Source organism: Diceros bicornis, chromosome 12 (assembly GCF_020826845.1).
Source record: "Diceros bicornis minor isolate mBicDic1 chromosome 12, mDicBic1.mat.cur, whole genome shotgun sequence".
NCBI lineage: Eukaryota > Metazoa > Chordata > Mammalia > Perissodactyla > Rhinocerotidae > Diceros > Diceros bicornis.
This window is the reverse complement of record NC_080751.1, coordinates 68,571,082-68,588,142: the sequence shown is the minus strand read 5'-3', so window position 1 is coordinate 68,588,142 and position 17,061 is coordinate 68,571,082. Positions and strand designations below refer to the sequence as shown.

The following is a 17,061-nucleotide window of genomic DNA, read 5'->3' as shown; positions in this document are numbered from 1 at the left end:
CAAATAGGTGTGAGGTGGTAGTATTCTCCCTTTTAAAAAATTCTCAGTGCTCAGCTAAGGCAGTCCCAGGGAGTAGATGTTGAAGACACCTCCTCGGAGCGTGTTGCCAGGTGGGGCTGTGACCCTGTCATTTGTTAAGAATCATGGAACAGACTTCCTGCTTCCAAATGGAGGTATTTTCAGATTTGCAAATAAGTTATTCAACAGAGGGGATAGCTAAGGATATCAAAGCAACTTCTGATTGTTTGTGATAGGAAAAATACACCAGGCCAATCCCGTGGCACGCACAGATGGAAGATCACATCTGGAAATCTGGGAATCTGAGTCTGGGCTCTGTCTCTGCCATGGGCGGATCTGCCTAAGTTGCTTCCCATTTCTGGGCTTATTTCTTTAAAGTGAGGATGTCGGAATAACAACTTAGTCTGGATCCTGCCAGCTTTGAAATTTTCGGATTCTGCACAATAACCTTGAATTTGCTCACTGAAAAGGGGGGGGGATGCTTTGTCCTTGAGAACAAGAGAACAGAGGAACACTTAGTTTAAATTATTAAAGATGACCTTTCAGTTGCTAAGAATTAGGGAGCGCGGCCTTTATCTTCCAACGCTTGGAGCTGGAATTGGAGCTGGAATTGGACCTCGCAGGTCATCTAGGCCGATGTCCTCATGTTACAGGTGAGAAGCAGGATGCAGAGATGGGGTGATACCATCCAGTTAGGAGCCATCTCGTTTTTATGAATAAAGCATGCTGGCCTCTGGGTCCTGAGCTCTTCTAGGAGTGTGTTAGCAGCAGCAGTAGCACTGGCGGTGGCTGTGGGGGCGGGACCCCACTGCTGGGGAGGTGATCACGTGATGGGCATAGCTCATGTATGAGGGTGATGAAGTTAGGAGAAGCCGTGGGGTACGGGAGAGGGAGCTTGACAGAACCAAAATGGAGGTGGCTTCAGAATCTGGGTCTGGAATCCAGAATCCAGGTGTGCCGGCATGCCTGTGATCTTGGCCTTTGCTTCCTTGCACTTTGCTTGACCTTCACTTTTCTCATCTGAAAGCCTGCACACCTACAGCGTTATTGTGAGAATCCTGTGAACGTGAAGTAGTGTGATGAAGGAAATTGTACAAAAACGCCGTTCTTCCTGCCTGCACATGGCTATGGAGTTAGGTGTTTACCTCTCGGTGGGCACAGTATTTTAAAATCCAGGCTGAACACCGAGGTGACGGTTTCTTTTATAAAATGACTCCCTATAAGAGGTTACAAAGGGTTACAAAGAATCCTTTCATATATCGTTCATCTTTTCAGGCACTGCACCCCCTCTTTTTGCATGAAGTGAGTTAAACTTGTGCCGCTAAACAGACTTAGACAGTGCGTGATTTGAATGTGTATGTGCACGTGCAGGAAGCAGGGCGGCTCTGGCTCTGAGTCACCTGAGGGGGCAGGTCTGTGCATCTCTCATGCCTTCACTGGAGGCCTGCTCGTTTCCTCATCCGAGGGAGGAAGTGAAGTCCATCCAGAGGGTCTCCTGCAAAAGTGTAAAACGAGCCAGTGAGGGCTTCCTTGTTCTCTTTTCCTTGAAGGTTTTGTTCATCGCTTTTAGGTCTCTGACCTGTTCTAAGTTTGAATTAAATCAACAGTTCTTGTTTGCCCAGTGCATGCGGGGCATTTGACCCACCACTTTTGAGCCTCAGTTTCCTGACTTGTAAATGGGGATCCTGATATCACTTCTGCTTATGTCATGAGGGTTGAGGTGAGGCTTACCAAAGGTATTTTTTGTTTTTTTAACTTGAAAAGACAAGGCTTGATCCTTGGCCTCAAAGAGGGACAGGAGAACCGCATGGCAAAATAGTGACACATCAGAGCAAGGAGGTTTGCAGAGCCAGACTGCATAAGTGGGGTTCCTCAGGGACAGGTGTGCACACGCGCTGTGGCGGTCACTGGGGTACGTAATTGTAAGGGACTTGAAGTAGGTGGGGTCAGTGTGGTTCCACCTGCCCTGGGTAGGTAGTCAGTCACCGTGGAGAACCTGGGCATGTGGGCCGGGAGAAGGGGTGAGGTCTTGGGATCCATCGACTGGAAGTTACGTTGTGCAAACCCTTCATGCTCAGATGGTGTTTGAAACCGCGTGGCCTCATGAGTCCACCAAAGTGTTAAGTGTGTAGAGAGGAGAGAAGAGGAGAGGGTCCGGACTCAGCCCCGAAGTATAAGTGCAGCTAGAGCTGGAGAATAAAGGACCGAGAGAGGGGAAGGACCACTGAGTGGGGCCACATCCCTGAGGGAGGTGAGAGGGTGGATGGTGCGGCCCCATGAAGCAGAGCGAGGAGGAGGAGGAGTGGCGAGAGGAAGGCTGCAAGGGGGAGATCTGTGTGCTGTGGGCCCATCTGAGGTGGCCCAGTCACATCAGGGCAGGTGACAGGGCAAGACCATGGATCTGCAGCTCCGGGCTATGCCGAGGTGGGCAGTCGGGCGGGTGTGGACCAGCGCCGAGGTGGTGTCAGAGCCAGAGCACAGCGCCAGCTCAGACTCCCGTGATTCTGCACCTGCATGTCCCTGGGTTTGCCTCCATTGCTTCTTCACTGCCCCCTTTCAGGCTGGCGTCATTTCTTGTCTGCACCATCAACAGCCACCAGTTAGTCTTCCTGCCTTCCCCTTCTCTTCTTGCTGGTCTTCTCTGCATTTTTACCACCATGCTTTTTCTAAATCACGATCGAATCGTCATTTTGTTTTTCCCGAATCTCCAATGGCTTTGCATTGCTGCATATAGCCCCATCCGAATCTCCTGGCAGTTCACCTCTCTGTCCTTCCCCTGCACAGTCTCAGTTGCAGGCACAGCCCCCTTCTGTGCCTCTGCACAAGCCTCTCCTCCTGCAGGGCCCTTGTCCGCCTTCTTCGTCCTGAAAGTGTTCAGTGTTCCTCCAAGCCCGTGGAGTACCATCTCCTCTGTGATGCATCCCCCTCCTTCCTTGGTCGGAACTCCCTTAACATGGACTTAAAACCAAACAGACATGATGACAATGACATATATCTTGTTACTTGTGTTTTACTTCTCTCTCCTTCACGAGCCTGTGTGTCCCTTCAGGGGTAGAGGCTGTGTCTCTGTGTCCCCAGCGCCAGGCCTTTTGTAGAGTAAATGCCCTGGATGTTTGCCCAGTGGATTTCCATTGATTAGCTGGGCAGACAGACTGAGCAGGGCACAAATATCGCCTGGAGTGGTGGCAGAGAATCAGGTGGGCAGGCAAGGACCAGGATGGAAATTGTTCAAAATAAAAGTCCTTTTTTTTCCCACTTCTCAAGGAAAAATAGTCATTTTTTTTTTCCAACTAATAATATTAAGTACCTACTCTGTTTGGCACAGTGGGGGATAAGAGGTATAAAATATAGTCTCTTTTCTCAAGGGTCTTAAGATTTAGTCTGTAAAACCTGCATGTAATGACAGAGTGAGGCACAGGTGGCAAGAGCCCTGGGGATGATATAACCAGGTACCGTGGACCTCAGCAGAAGAGCCCAGTGCTGACTGGGATCGGGCTTCCTGGGCTCGGGGGCCCTGGGATGGACCGTGTGAGGGTGGAGACTGGTGGGCTTGCTGTTTGGGTGGGTGAGATGGCTGGTGGGGGTTGGTGTAGTGGACCCCATGCGAGTGGAACAAAATGATCTGAGCAAGGTGTGAAGTCGAACGTGGAATAGAGGTTTTTGAAATGACGAGGAGTTCGTTGTGACGGGCTCTAGGTAGACGACCTTCCCCGAATTAATTGATTGTGCGTCTGTGGGTGTTTTGTTTGTGTCTCTGTTTTCTAGGCTCAAACCATGAATTACGTCGGGCAGTTGGCGGGCCAGGTGTTTGTCACCGTGAAGGAACTCTACAAGGGGTTGAATCCTGCCACCCTGTCTGGATGTATCGATATCATCGTTGTCCGCCAACCCAACGGGACCCTTCAGTGCTCCCCCTTCCACGTCCGCTTTGGGAAGATGGGCGTCCTGCGCTCCCGAGAGAAAGTGGTAAGAGCGGAGGATTCGGTGACCCGGGGGACAGATTCTCTCCTTAGAGAAAATCGTCGTATTTCTGTGGCTTCACATATCTAAAGATTCTAACAGACCCAGATTTTTAGCTCTCCATTTGAAAGGGCTGTTCCCTGAATTGACAATTACTAATGCAAATTGTTCTGGTTACTGTGGCTGTATAAATTACTCCAAAATTTAGTGATGTAAACCAACTCTTTACTAAGCTTGTGGGCTCTGTGGGTCAGGAGTTCAGACCAAGTGCAGCAGGGCTGGTTTGTCTGCGCTCTGCCGTCTGGGGCCTTGGCTGAAAGGCTCACTTCTCTGGAATCCTCTGAAGATGCGTTCACTCCTATGCCTGGTGGTTCTTGGCTGGCCTCTCAGCTAGGCTGTTGGCCAGAGCACCTGCATGTGGTCTCATGTGGCCTCAAAACATGGCGGCTGGCTACAAGGGCGAGCATCTCCAGAGAGAGGGAGCCAGGAGGACGCTGTGTTCTTTCTCTGACCCAGCCTCGGAAGTCACATAGTGTCACTTCTGTTGTGCTCTACTTGTTGAGGCAATCACAAGGGCTCAAGGTGGGGGGCTGAGGAATAGACTCTGTTTCTTGATGGGGAAGAGCATGTAGGACGGGATCAACTGATTGAGATTTGGAATTGTGAGATATTTTGGGGATGTATGTGATGATATATATAGATTAAACATGTAGAGACACGGCCATCCCCCATGAGGTGTCCAGTTATGAAGGCAGCTCATTGTTTCCTTAAACGTATGTTTTTCCTTCAGGTTGACATAGAAATCAATGGGGAATCTGTGGATTTGCACATGAAATTAGGAGATAATGGAGAAGCCTTTTTTGTTCAAGAGACTGATAATGATCAGGTAAGGAGGGCAGGGTGGTCAAGGTGAGTTCCTAGTTGTGAGCTTTAAGCAGTGCTTATCCGGGAGACAGCAGGTTTGTGGAGACGTGGTGCTCGCGCCTGGCTCTGTGGGTGACGGCAGCAGAGAAGAGCAGCTGTTTACCTGTGCTAGGGATTTGAGCCAGACAGGGTGGATGTGTGCTCTGTCCACACCACTCAGCAGTCCTGGCCTGCTTCAGTTTCTCACTGTGTCTAGGGAGACAGGAACCGAATCACACTTGCCTCCACCATTGTCCAAAGCATACAAACTATACTGATGTGTGAAACCTCAAACAGTTGGATGTTCTAATTTCTGTTTAGTGAGTGACCAAATCACTTTTATTTTTTATTATTTAAAAATTTTTAACAGCCTTATTGAGATAATTCTCATACCATACAATTTATCCATTTCAAGTGTATAATTCAATGGTTTTTAGTATTTTCACATATATGTGCAACCATCACTACAGTCAATTTTAGGACATTTTCAGCACCTCAGAAGAAACTCTATACCCTTTAGCTGTCACATCCCCATCCCCACCCCCAGCCCCTCCATCCTCCCCCGAGCCCTAGGCAACCACTAAACTACTTTCTGTGTTTATAGATTTCCCTGTTCTGAACTTTCATATGAATGGCATCATATAGTGTGGTCCTTTGTGCCTGGCTTCTTTCACTTAGTGTAATGTTTTCAAGGTTCATCTGTGTTGTGGCATGTATCAGTACTTCATTCCTCTGTATGGCTGAATAGTATTCCCTTATATCCATATACCACATTTTGTTTATCCTTTCTGGTGTTGATGGATACTTGGGTTGTTTCCACCTTTTGGCTCTTGTGAATAACGCTGCTATGAACATTCGTGTACAATTTTTCGTATGGACGTAAGTTTTCGTTTTTCTTGGCTATCTACTCAGGAGCGGAATTGCTAGCTCCTGTGCTAACTCTGTGCTTGAGATGTGAGGAACTGCCAGGCTGTTGTCCAAAGCTGCTGCACCATTTTACCTTCCCACTAGCAGTGTGCGAGTGTTCCGATTTGTCCCTGTCTTCATCAATACTTGCTATCTGACTTTGTGATTCTAGCCATCCTAGTGGGTGTGAAGTGGTATCTCATTATAGTACTGATTTGCATTTCCCTAATGATAATGAGCATCTTTTCCTGTGCTTATTGGCCATTTGTATATATCTTTGGAGAAATGTCTATCCAGATCTTTTGCTCATTTTTAAATTGGATTATTTGTCTTTTTATTATTGAGTTATAAAAGTTGATTATGTATTTTCCTTATAGACATAAGTCATAAGACCCTTCTCAGATATATGGTTTGTAAATATTTTCTTCCTTTGTGTGGGTCATCTATTCACTTGTGTCCTTTGAGGCACAAAAGTTTTTAATTTTGATGAAATCCAATTTATCTATGTTTTCTTTTGTTGCTCATGCTTTTGGTCTCATGTCTAAGAATCCTTTGCCAAATCCAAGGTCATGAAGATATGCCACTATATTTTCTTTGAAGACAAGCCACTTTTTTTTTTTAACTTTTTCATTCACTGAGAAAGCCACTCTGAAGGGATCTGATGTAGTGATTCCTCAATAAAGTGCACTTGAACAAGCTCCTGTATGGGAAAAGAGCCTGATTAAAAACGATTAGCTCTAAATAGCTCCAGACTCTAAAACGAATGCCCGTAGTTTCAGTTTCAGGACAAAACTGTTTCAGATTCTGCTTCCTTTTGGAACCCAAAGATGTGACGGAGGAGGAGGACCAGCGTTGTCGTCGTCTGCCTTTCATCTTTTGTAATTACCCTGTGGCCATCAGGGAGCCCTGCCCATCTGCTTTTTATCTCCCTGTTTAAAGGGAAGGCTCTGGGAATTATTGATTGGTTTCTAGTAGTGCTCTGACGGAAACTCTTTCCACCTCAAAAGGACACCTGCGTAATTTGCCCCTTGGCTTTAGACCGATTTTGTGCCATGAAAGTTGAGGAAGCATCTTGAGTGAGGATGCGGTGGGAGCTGCAGACCAGGTTATGGTCTGCATGGGTTTAGCTGGGCCTTACAGGGAGCCTGTGGGTGGGACAGGGCTTCGGAGGCCAGAGTATGATCTGCCCCATACACATGCCGCTTACTGTCCCTGGGAGGCTGCTGGAGATTGGGAGCCTATGTCCTTCGTCACCATATTGTGGCAGGATGCCATCTACCCTGCCCCTGCAGAGGTCTGCCCTTCTCTTTTCAGTCTGTGGACCCTTCTCTGCTCTTGACCCAGGGTCAGTACTCTGCGTTTCTTGTTCATTTGGTCCAGCTGAGCAGCGGGGTGAGATGGCTTCTCATATTCCTTCCAGCCTAAGGCTACACCCCTCAGTTGTAGATTTTATCCATCTAGCACATCATGCTCTCTAAACCACTTTCAGCCATCAGCAGCAGGTTTGCATTTATCCCTCTTTTTTATATATATTCTTGTTACCAGGTTTCTCATAATAAACGAGTCATTCATTAATGATTGCTATAGTTTTTTAACAACTGGTGAATCATTATCAAACAACTGTTAAATTGACAGGCCATGTGTTTTTTCCTTTTGTTTTTAAGAAGAGGGTCAATATCTAGTTACTTGACAGCCACATACCTGGATGTGCTGTTGTGCAGGCAGGGGAATGAGGACTGTCACCTGTTTTCTTAAAAAATTATTATTGTCTTAATGCAGTGTACGTTAAAAATGCACACATATACACATTCGCTCACTCTTTCTTTCTCTCAAACACACACACATGCACACACTGAAATGCAAAATTGAGTCAATTCCCAGGGAGATGTGATGTCTCAAAGCCCATTCTTTCTTCTTTATGCTGGATATTTCAGACAAAGTTGAATTCTGGTGGTCCAGAATCCTTGATAATCACCTCACTTTGTTATAATTGTGAAAATGCAGGATTCAGTACAAAATGGCATTTAATGAATTGTTGTCTTTGTGATCCTCCACCAGATTCGGCAGCCACATCACATCCCCAGATCACTGTGGCTGTGATATTTTGTTGCGCTGCCCTGAGTGGTCCTCCCGAGGAGTGCTTGCACTCCTAAATTAACACTGCCCTTGGGCACCATCCTGCTCCTTAAACCCAAATTAACAAGACTCTCTTGAAAATATTTTCTGTCTTTTAGGAAGTGATCCCCACGCACCTGGCCACCTCCCCGATCCTGTCAGAAGGAGCCTCGCGCATGGAGTGCCAGCTGAAAAGGAACTCTGTAGATAGGATGAGAAGCCTGGACCCCAGCACCTCAGCCCAAGTCTTACCTCCCAGTGAGACCCCTTCAAGTAGTTCTTTAGTGAAGAAGAGACGAAAAAGGAGGAGAAAGTCCCAGCTGGACACCCTGAAAAGGGATGACAACATGAACACGTCTGAGGATGAAGACATGTTTCCCATAGAGATGAGCTCCGATGAGGAGACAGAACCGCTGGACAGCAGTAGGTAAATGTGCAGGAAAGGCAGGGCCTGTACTAGAATTGGGTGAATTAATCTTTTAAGATGGTTCTTATGAACGCTTTTTTCTTGCAGAATTTCTTATTCTTCTGTTAATACATTTTAGTTTGAAGTTTCGAGTCATGTGGACCCAATCTTAAAGATGCATGAAGATTTGGTGTAGCTTACGACTAAGAGACTATTGGTAACACGCCAGTCCCCCTTGGCTGATAACTTCAGCATTCCAGAACAGAACTAAGATAGAGGAACTGAACAAGTTAATACTTCATACATGAAACTGTTGTTTCAGAACCTATTTGTTTTTATTTGAGCACCAACTGTGTACGTGGCTGTTAGGCTGATTTCTAGCTAAGGGCTAATCTATGATAGACTATTTCTTTTCAATTGTGATTAAGCCCAAAGTTTAATGTCCATTTAATGTCTGTTCTATTTTTCTTTGCTTTTAACAGTGTGGTGAAATTCTGTTTCTATTACTATTTTGGTGAAAAATGCCAGTTTTAAAAGACAAATCCCATTTGTAAAGAATATTTGATGTTTCAGATTTTTATGTAATTCAGTGTCATTTTTGATAATTGTTTTTGTATCTTGTTAAGAAGGGATAAGGAAGATCAAGAATATCTTCCTGCTTCATTATTCAGAATAAAATTTTTTTTTTTCCTGGTTAAAAATAAAGGCAAATTGGCAATGTCACTTCTCCCAACCACGGCCTCTAATTTGCTGCAGGCTCAGAAACTGAGTGGTTGGGCTTATTACAGTTGCCTTCCTGCATGGCTTTTAATTTCCAAACTTAGTGATAGATATTTCAGGTAACATCAAAAATACAGGCAGATGGCCTCTGCATAAGTAAAATAGTGAATCGTATTTTGTAATGAGTATGTTATACCTGAAATGAGGTAGATTTGCAATCATTTTGTAATTATAAGAAATCATTTGGTTTGTATCATTTATTTATTGTGCTAGATGAAACATTATCTGTGTGTGGTCATTCTGTTATTTGGCAGCTCCACCGCTGCACGACGAGAGTTTTATAGCCCCCTGGGTCCAGTGTTGGGCCCGATCTACATCTCAGGCTTTTGTGAGATGAAATGTGAAGACAGTGACTATATAAGGTGGTACGATGTAAATGACAAGCAGTGTCATCATCGTGCAGGTGTATAAGTCCAAATCCTTGAACAGAATCATTTTACATTTATAATTCAGCCAAAGCATAAATACACAAAACACATTTCTGTGTGACTATATCTCACTTTTTTCTCTCCACTGCCTGGAATAAGCCTGGGTGGTTTAAAAAGAGATCATGTCAATCTATAAAACACTTAGAGATAATCTAGAAAAATTAGAATTTGCCTTTATTATCTATCACTAATAATTCTTTGACTTTCATCTTTTTTTTCTCCAGAACTCTTTCTAATGATATACCTCCATTCCAAGAAGATATTCCTAAGGAAAACCTCTCCTCAGTTATGACTTATCCTCAGTCAGCGTCGTACCCTAATTCCGATAGAGAGTGGTCACCCAGTGCCAGGTACGTTGAGGTGTATGTATGTGTGTGTCCACCTGTCCTGGTCCAGAGGATTTGAAGGCAGTTATAGGAAGTGTGTTTAAGAAAACAGTGAAATATAAATAAAAAATGAAAATAATTAGGACCAGAAAAAATGCAATTTAAAGTAGGAGACACAGGATTAAAAGCAGAACATGTGCAGATCTTAAGCTTCTATCTAACATTATAATTGAACTGCAGAAATGCTGTTAGCTCCCCAGGGTGACATTGAAAGGAAGACTGCTTGTTAAGTTGCATAATGCTGGTTGTCAGCAGGAGAGACCAGGTGACTGAGCCTTTCTTGACACTCACCACTAAAGTAAAATTCAGACCCAGAGAGGTTGCTTCGGAGCCACTGAGGTCATTCGGGGCTGTTAGAATAACGCCTCCTCCCCACACTTAATCCATTCTGCTGGGTTTAAGACTGTTTATTTCCCTGAAATGAACTCGGACGTTGCCCGAGAGTTCCCGTGTAACCTTGGAGAACCAGAGCTGCTCAGCGTGCAGGTTGCCTCCTGGAGGCTCCAGAGACTGTTAAGTCAACGAAACCTGTGAGACTGTGAGCCCTTCCGAGCAGTTTTCAGAAGAACTGGGGAGGGGACAGATCTAAATCGTGTGTTCTCAACAGGAATGATATCACCCCCATCAGGGCAAAAATTGCTTCTTGGATGGCAAAAAATTCTTAGATATTATAATGGTTTGTGGCCTCTAAAGGGCCAGAGCACATAAAGAGATAGAGAGCACATCCATGGCATTAAAATTTCATGGTGGAGGGAAGGCTATTGGGAAAAAAATGTCTCAGAATGCTTGAGAGTGTGGTGATAATGAAAAAGAGGTTTCATAGTCTTCCTATCTGAAGCCAGTCTGATGCAAACACTCCTGCTGGTTCCAGTTTGATCTTGCTAACGAGACAGCACAGTCAGGGGTGTGTGCTGAAGTTGAGGTCGGAGAAAAATAGATATGTCACATGTCTGGTTTGGCAATGACTGTTAGTCAACCAGGGTGGGGCTGGGGACCTGTGAAGCCCCCTCGTCAAGGTCTGTCTGTCTTCAGACCAACCCTGTCCAACAGAAACATCCTGCTAGCTACATATGTAATTTAAAATTTTCTAGTAGCCATCCTTAAAAAGTAAAAAAAGAAAGTGATGAAATTAATTTTAATGATATATGTCGTTTGACCCAGTATATCCAAAATATTATCATTTCAAGTAATCAGTTTAAAAAAATTATTAATGAGATATTTCACATTCTTGTTTCCATACTAAGTCTTTAAAATTGTTGTGTATTTCACATATACAGAACATCTCAGTTTGAACTAGCTGCAGTTCAAGTGCTCAATAGCTACATGCAGCTAGTGACTACCATATTGGACAGTGCAGATACAAGACCGTTCTGGAACTTCATCCATTCTCTCCCTAGGTTTGTGGAGATAAACCCTCAGGAGGCAAAAACACAGTACGTTAGGAAAAAATTATGTGGAATAGTTAGAAACCACTAATTAGTGAAAAATCTATTCATACAGTCTACATTAATTTTAAGGATTTAAAATAAATGTTTTAAACAGAACCCTGAATATGTTTCTCTTTCATGTTTTGCTTTATGAATCCAGAATAATGACTGTGTCAGATTATATGGATCTGACCACTGTCAAATGCAATTACAAATTAAGATAAATAGATACATTTCCATACTTGGAATTATGTATTTTCTTTAAAGAGACAATTGATAGCACAAATTATCAAATCTTTGGAGTATGTAGTTTGATTAAGCACTAAATTCTGGCCAGAAAAAATTCTGACTGTAAAAACAATCTTTTATGGGCATATGGATGAAATAGAAAGTGAAATGGGTCTTTTGGCAGTTTCCTGTTTTTTTTTGTGGTTCAGAAAATTCATGTTGGTTTCTTGGTGATTTCAGCATGTAGTCCTCTGCTATTGTCAGTTGCCTAAGTATGTTCATTTTCTTAGAAATGTTATTGTTGAGAGTAGTCAAATAATTTATGTGAAATTTCTCTTAATTTAATTGACCTATGATTTTTTCTTTCTTTTAATGTCTACATGTGGTATCCAGTAGCCTGATAGATTGCAAAAGGACTCCCCTCCATCTGGCAGTTGCGGCTGAGGGAGGTCTTTCTAGTTCTTGCCCTCCACAGTCTTCCCACTTCCGTGCTTCAGACAGGTAGAGGGGTTCTTTCCCCACGTGGATGTCTTCAATAATGAAAACTTTGATCTAACTCTTACAAATCTATTTTACCATTAACTACATTACTTATGCAGAAAATACATATCAATAATATGAAGTGAAAATTTTGATCTAATGCTTACAAATCTATTTTACTAACCAAATTACTTATGAAGATAATACATATAGATTATTATTTTCCTTTCAATTTAAGCATTTGTAGATCATTAGATTTTTTTTTAAAGTACTAAATTTGACTCTCTGGAAATTAGGGTTAAGCATATAATTCTTCCTAATTCTGTGGAGTGCTTTGAAAAACAGAATAATGGAATAAAATTGGGGGATATGATCTTTTGCTTTGTGTCTAGGGTTGTTCAACAAATAAGTTTACGAGATATTTTTTAGCATGCCACTTTAGTATAAGGAAGCTATTATAACTCTTTAAATAGCTCGTGAGACTTTCTGCATAATGGAATCAGATGTTTCTGTGCATTTCTAGAACAGAATTTTGGAGAATAGCGTAGGGTGGATGTTAAGGCTTAGGACCGTAGGTTTATCTTTCATTTCATGCAGTGGTCTCAGATTTCTGCCTCTATTCCCTCAGTGTTTCCACACTGTGGCCTGCATACTTTGTGGGCGTACGTGGTTTACTTTATGAACTCTAGCAGATGAAGCCGTGATTAATTTCTACATGGGAAACTGGTTTTCTTTTGATGAAATAACCGAATCTCTGGAAGTACTTCGTTCAGAGGTTACACATGCAGAGGAAAGACCATTTTTAAATGAAGTAAACTAAGTTTTGAGCAGTTATAACTAATAGCTTAATTGGGACTGGCAAACATACTGAAAGTTCTTATATGGCTAATCAGTGCATTATTTATGAAAATCAGTCAACAACCTTGTAAGCTTACTTTTTTGAACAACCCTTGATCTGAAAAGTCTAATAATGGGAAATTTTGGAATCATCTTTCTCATCAGTCACGCTCAGTATCAAGAGTCTTTTCCCTAATTCATCTTCTGTTGGTCTGAATTCCCGCAATGAGCAGTCGCAGAATGTGCACATGTGTTTGTGTACAGAATCCTTTTGAGAAAGGCTGGTGTGGCTGGAGTGGCCAGCGTTTGTTGTAGTGGCATATCGACTGTGAGAGGTGGGACTTCCGGCTGTGACTTTCACACAGGGCTTGGTTCTTTATGAAAATGAGTTTGCAAACCTAATTGCCTCTGTGGAAACCTTATGGCTTATGGCTTTTATCAAAGGATCAGAATATTAGGGATTCTGGCGTTGGGAGGTGCTACCAGAGAGCTGTGTTCAACATATGCATTCTTCTAGAGCAGGGCTCGGCAAACCACAGCCCGTGGGCCAAATCTGGCCCCCTGTCTGTTTTTGTAAAGTTTTATGGGAGCACAGCCAGTTTGTTTGCATATGGTCTATGGCCACTTTTGTGCTACAAAGGCAGAATTGAGTAGTTGTGACAAAGATCGCATAACCCACAGAGCCTGAAATGTTGCTATGTGGCCTTTTACAGAAGAAGTTTGCTGACGCCTTATTCCAGAGCAAGCTTAATCTAAAGGGCTTTACTTAATTTAGTGCAGTGGGTAAGATAATTTATTGTTCCAAAGAATTTATAACAAAATATAAATTATATTTTGTGTGATAAAATATAATAGGAGTTTTTTCAACAAATGATTTGAGGTTTGGGTGCAGGGTAGGAAGCCAGTTTCAGTGAACTTATTCCCTGATGACTCTGGAGGAAGATTGGATTCAGGTCATGGTTGCAGGTACACCGGAGGCCACAACACTCCCTTTGCACGTTTCACCGATATTGAACATATTATGGACACTTCAGTGCCAGAAACGCATTGATGCTTTGGAGAAAAGCATAATTACAGAACTAGAAGGAGCAAGAGAGGTTGCAAGGTGATGAACACTCTACCAATCAGATGTACGGAGTGCCCAGTATTCCTTTCCATGGGACTGCAGTTACATGCTGCTTAACGACGGGGATGCGTTCTGAGAAATAGGTTATTGTGTGAACATCATTGAGAGTACTTACACAAACCTGGATGGTATAGCCTACTACACACCTAGGCTATGTGGTACTTATCTTATGAGACCACCGTCATATATGCGCAGTCCGTTGTTGACCGAAATGTTGTTATGCGGTGCATGATTGTACTTCCTGAAGGGCAGAATAGAGTGTGTGTGTGTGTGTGTGTGTGTGTGTGTGTGTGTGTTGGGAGAGGTATTCCGTTGTATACACTCTCACAGTTTGCTGTCTCACGCTCCTCCTCTCCACAGACTGGTGAAATAGAGCCTGAGGGCTGCGCTGTAGCAACACTCCATTGAGGTGGTTTGGTGGGCAGTGGGCGCCACGGGAAAAGGAACCAGCCTATATATACCTCAGTGTGACATGAAGGAGAGAGAGTGTTTAGTCTGTTTGGTCCAAAGAGCTTGGCTAAAGAGACCCAGGATCACTAGCCATTAAAGGTCCCTATTTGTTTGATACAAGTTAAGTATTGTCCATGAGCTCTCCTTGTCCTGACAGGAAAGTTGTATTCAATTGGAGTTGAAATCTAACTCAAACGGATAAATGAGACCAAGCACATTGGTGAGACGTAACTTCAGAGACTGTGAGGTCTGTGAAAGAAGATGTAAAAGGAAAATTGTGGAAGCTTTATTTCCTGCTTTGTTTAAAACTGTCATCTTATTCTCGAGGATATGATGCAGGAGAGTAAGACAAGGAGTAATTAAATAGTTTTTTTTTCTCATCTGTATCTTGTTTTGAATGCTGTGAGAATTATGTAGTTAAGTTGATACGCTTGGTCAGTTACTCTGGCTGGACGGAAAGAAGACTTTGTTCAGATCTAAAGAGTAAAAACATAGAAAATGTAGAGATGAGAACACAAGTTACAGCCCCTTGAAAGCTGGCCTGAGAATTAAACATGGTGATATGTTGTTGCAGAGAGAGGCTTAGCAGATGGGTGCATCTGTGAAGTATTCCTGAAGAGACAGTATTTTACAGAATCTCAACTTGGAGCTTCCTGCCACATTAGTGAGTTTATTTGTGGCATCTGGTATTTGTGGTAAAGTTGGCACATGATGCAGTTTCCCTGTTTTCAAAGCCGGTGCAGATTTATAAATATTTTAAATACAGAATATGATGAGTGCATCTCAGAGATGGCTGGGACCCTTTTGCAGCTGTCTGAGAGTTAAGAGTTGATTTGGAAATTGAGAATGCAGGAGAGGTGAGCTCAGGGTGAGGTGGGGAAGGATGGGTGGTTTTAAGGTAAGAACAAACTCTTTTTTTCCTTTCTCTTTTCATCTCTCTTTTTTTCAATTTTCCTTTTAAAATACTACTTCTTCTCCTCTTTACTTACTTGAAATTTGGCGGCAGGTTGGGACAGGTTACCCAAATTGGAAGCTCTTTCCACCTGGACGTGTGATCTGTGGACCATAGATGGGATATGTCACGAAGCCGTGTTCGTAAGGGAATGGCGGCTTGAGTGCATTTTCTGGGCTATTTGAACCATAGAATTCTGGGCCAAAAACATTAAAAAAAAAAGTTTCTCTTCCCACTTTAATCATGGATTTGTATTTTCTTAAGTCCTTCAGGTTCCCGACCTTCGACACCTAAAAGTGATTCCGAATTGGTCAGTAAGCCCACAGATAGGACGATGCAGAAGAGTAACCTAGAAATGCTCTGGCTTTGGGGAGAATTGCCACAAGCTACAAAGGTTAGTTCTTTTCCTCAATTCTGCTATACACTGAAGGTAGTTTCTGAAAACATGAAATGGACACAATCTTTTCTTTCAAGAAATTTTATTTCATATTCCAATGTATTACAAAAATCTTGAATTATATTATATTGCAAGCTGTTTTTTTTTTTAATATTGTAATGACCTTAGAAGATGCTGTAGCCTCTTGTATCCCCACTAAATGTTTGTAATATGAATGAATGAATGAGTGAGTGAAGCTTGAAAGCATTCCTATTAAGAATCAAGATGGGCGGCTCTTTGGAGTGTAGGTCTGTTGAGGCTGAAGTTGTGGATTCCTTCCCTTTCTAGGTTATATTTAGCTTTCACAGAAAATGCTGATTTCTCTGCCCACAAGCTGTAGTGCTGACCCAGCCAGCCATCTTTACAAATTCATGTCATTCGTTGCTGGAGAAACGGCCTCAAAGTGCAAACCCATCACTTCTTCTGGCAAAACAGTTCCAACCACAGATCTGCTGTAGCGTTGTTTTCGTTTGTGCTAGAAGCTGTGAGATCAGATACAGAAATGAATACCCTCTCCCCTCTTTCTAACCCATAAATTGCATTTTGGTTTTTGTTTGGAGAAATTTTTTCCATAACTGGAAACTCCTTGGAGAGGTAGAATCAGAAATGCTAATTTCCCACTCGTGTGACCCAACCACCAAATCTTTACTTATTCACTCACATTTTGGGGGTAAACTTAATCATTAAAGTAAAACACACAGAGAAACCCCCAGATCGTAAGTGCATAGATCAATAAATTTTCACACTGAACGTGTCCAGGCGACTTGCACCCAGACTGAGAAGCAGGACTTAGCCAGCAACTTGGAAGCCCCCACGCTTTATGGTTACTACTCAAACTGGCCCCCTACAATCCTCACTTGAACAGCAGAGATTAGTTTTGCAGCATGTGTCATGTTGTGTGTGTGACTGTAATTCATTTATTCTCATTACTGCAAATACGCCATTGTGTGCACGTACTTCCCTTTCTACTGATGGTCATTTCTGTTACTTCCACTTGTTGGCTGTCATTACTGATCTCACTTCTCTTTGGCAGTTGATGTTTTATGCGAGAATTTGTTTGTTTGGAACTAATATTCTTGGTTTTCAGACCTTTTGGCAGGCGCAGAAATCACCAGGTGACTCCTGAGGCTTAAAAGTCTCCCTGCGAAGTGTGGACAGTGCTGCGGATCGTTAACTGACTAATTGTTGTTCTTTGGTTAGCTCAGTTGTTCCGTTTGACCGTG

The 17,061-nt window shown here is 43.0% G+C and overlaps 1 protein-coding gene across 3 annotated transcripts in view; it reads left to right on the top strand.

Annotated features, from left to right (window-relative positions):
- The window catches only part of LPIN1 (lipin 1), a 73,323-nt gene that overhangs the window by 14,245 nt on the left and 42,017 nt on the right, over positions 1-17,061 (top strand). For 2 of the 3 annotated variants that reach the window (XM_058551767.1, XM_058551766.1), the window contains exons 2-7: positions 3,784-3,984; positions 4,769-4,864; positions 8,022-8,329; positions 9,741-9,866; positions 11,951-12,058; positions 15,667-15,796. In XM_058551767.1, coding sequence (XP_058407750.1) covers positions 3,793-3,984; positions 4,769-4,864; positions 8,022-8,329; positions 9,741-9,866; positions 11,951-12,058; positions 15,667-15,796 — 960 coding nt within the window. In that variant the 5' untranslated portion in view covers positions 3,784-3,792. The remainder of the gene's footprint in view (positions 1-3,783; positions 3,985-4,768; positions 4,865-8,021; positions 8,330-9,740; positions 9,867-11,950; positions 12,059-15,666; positions 15,797-17,061) is intronic. The other variant, XM_058551768.1, reaches the window with a different exon arrangement.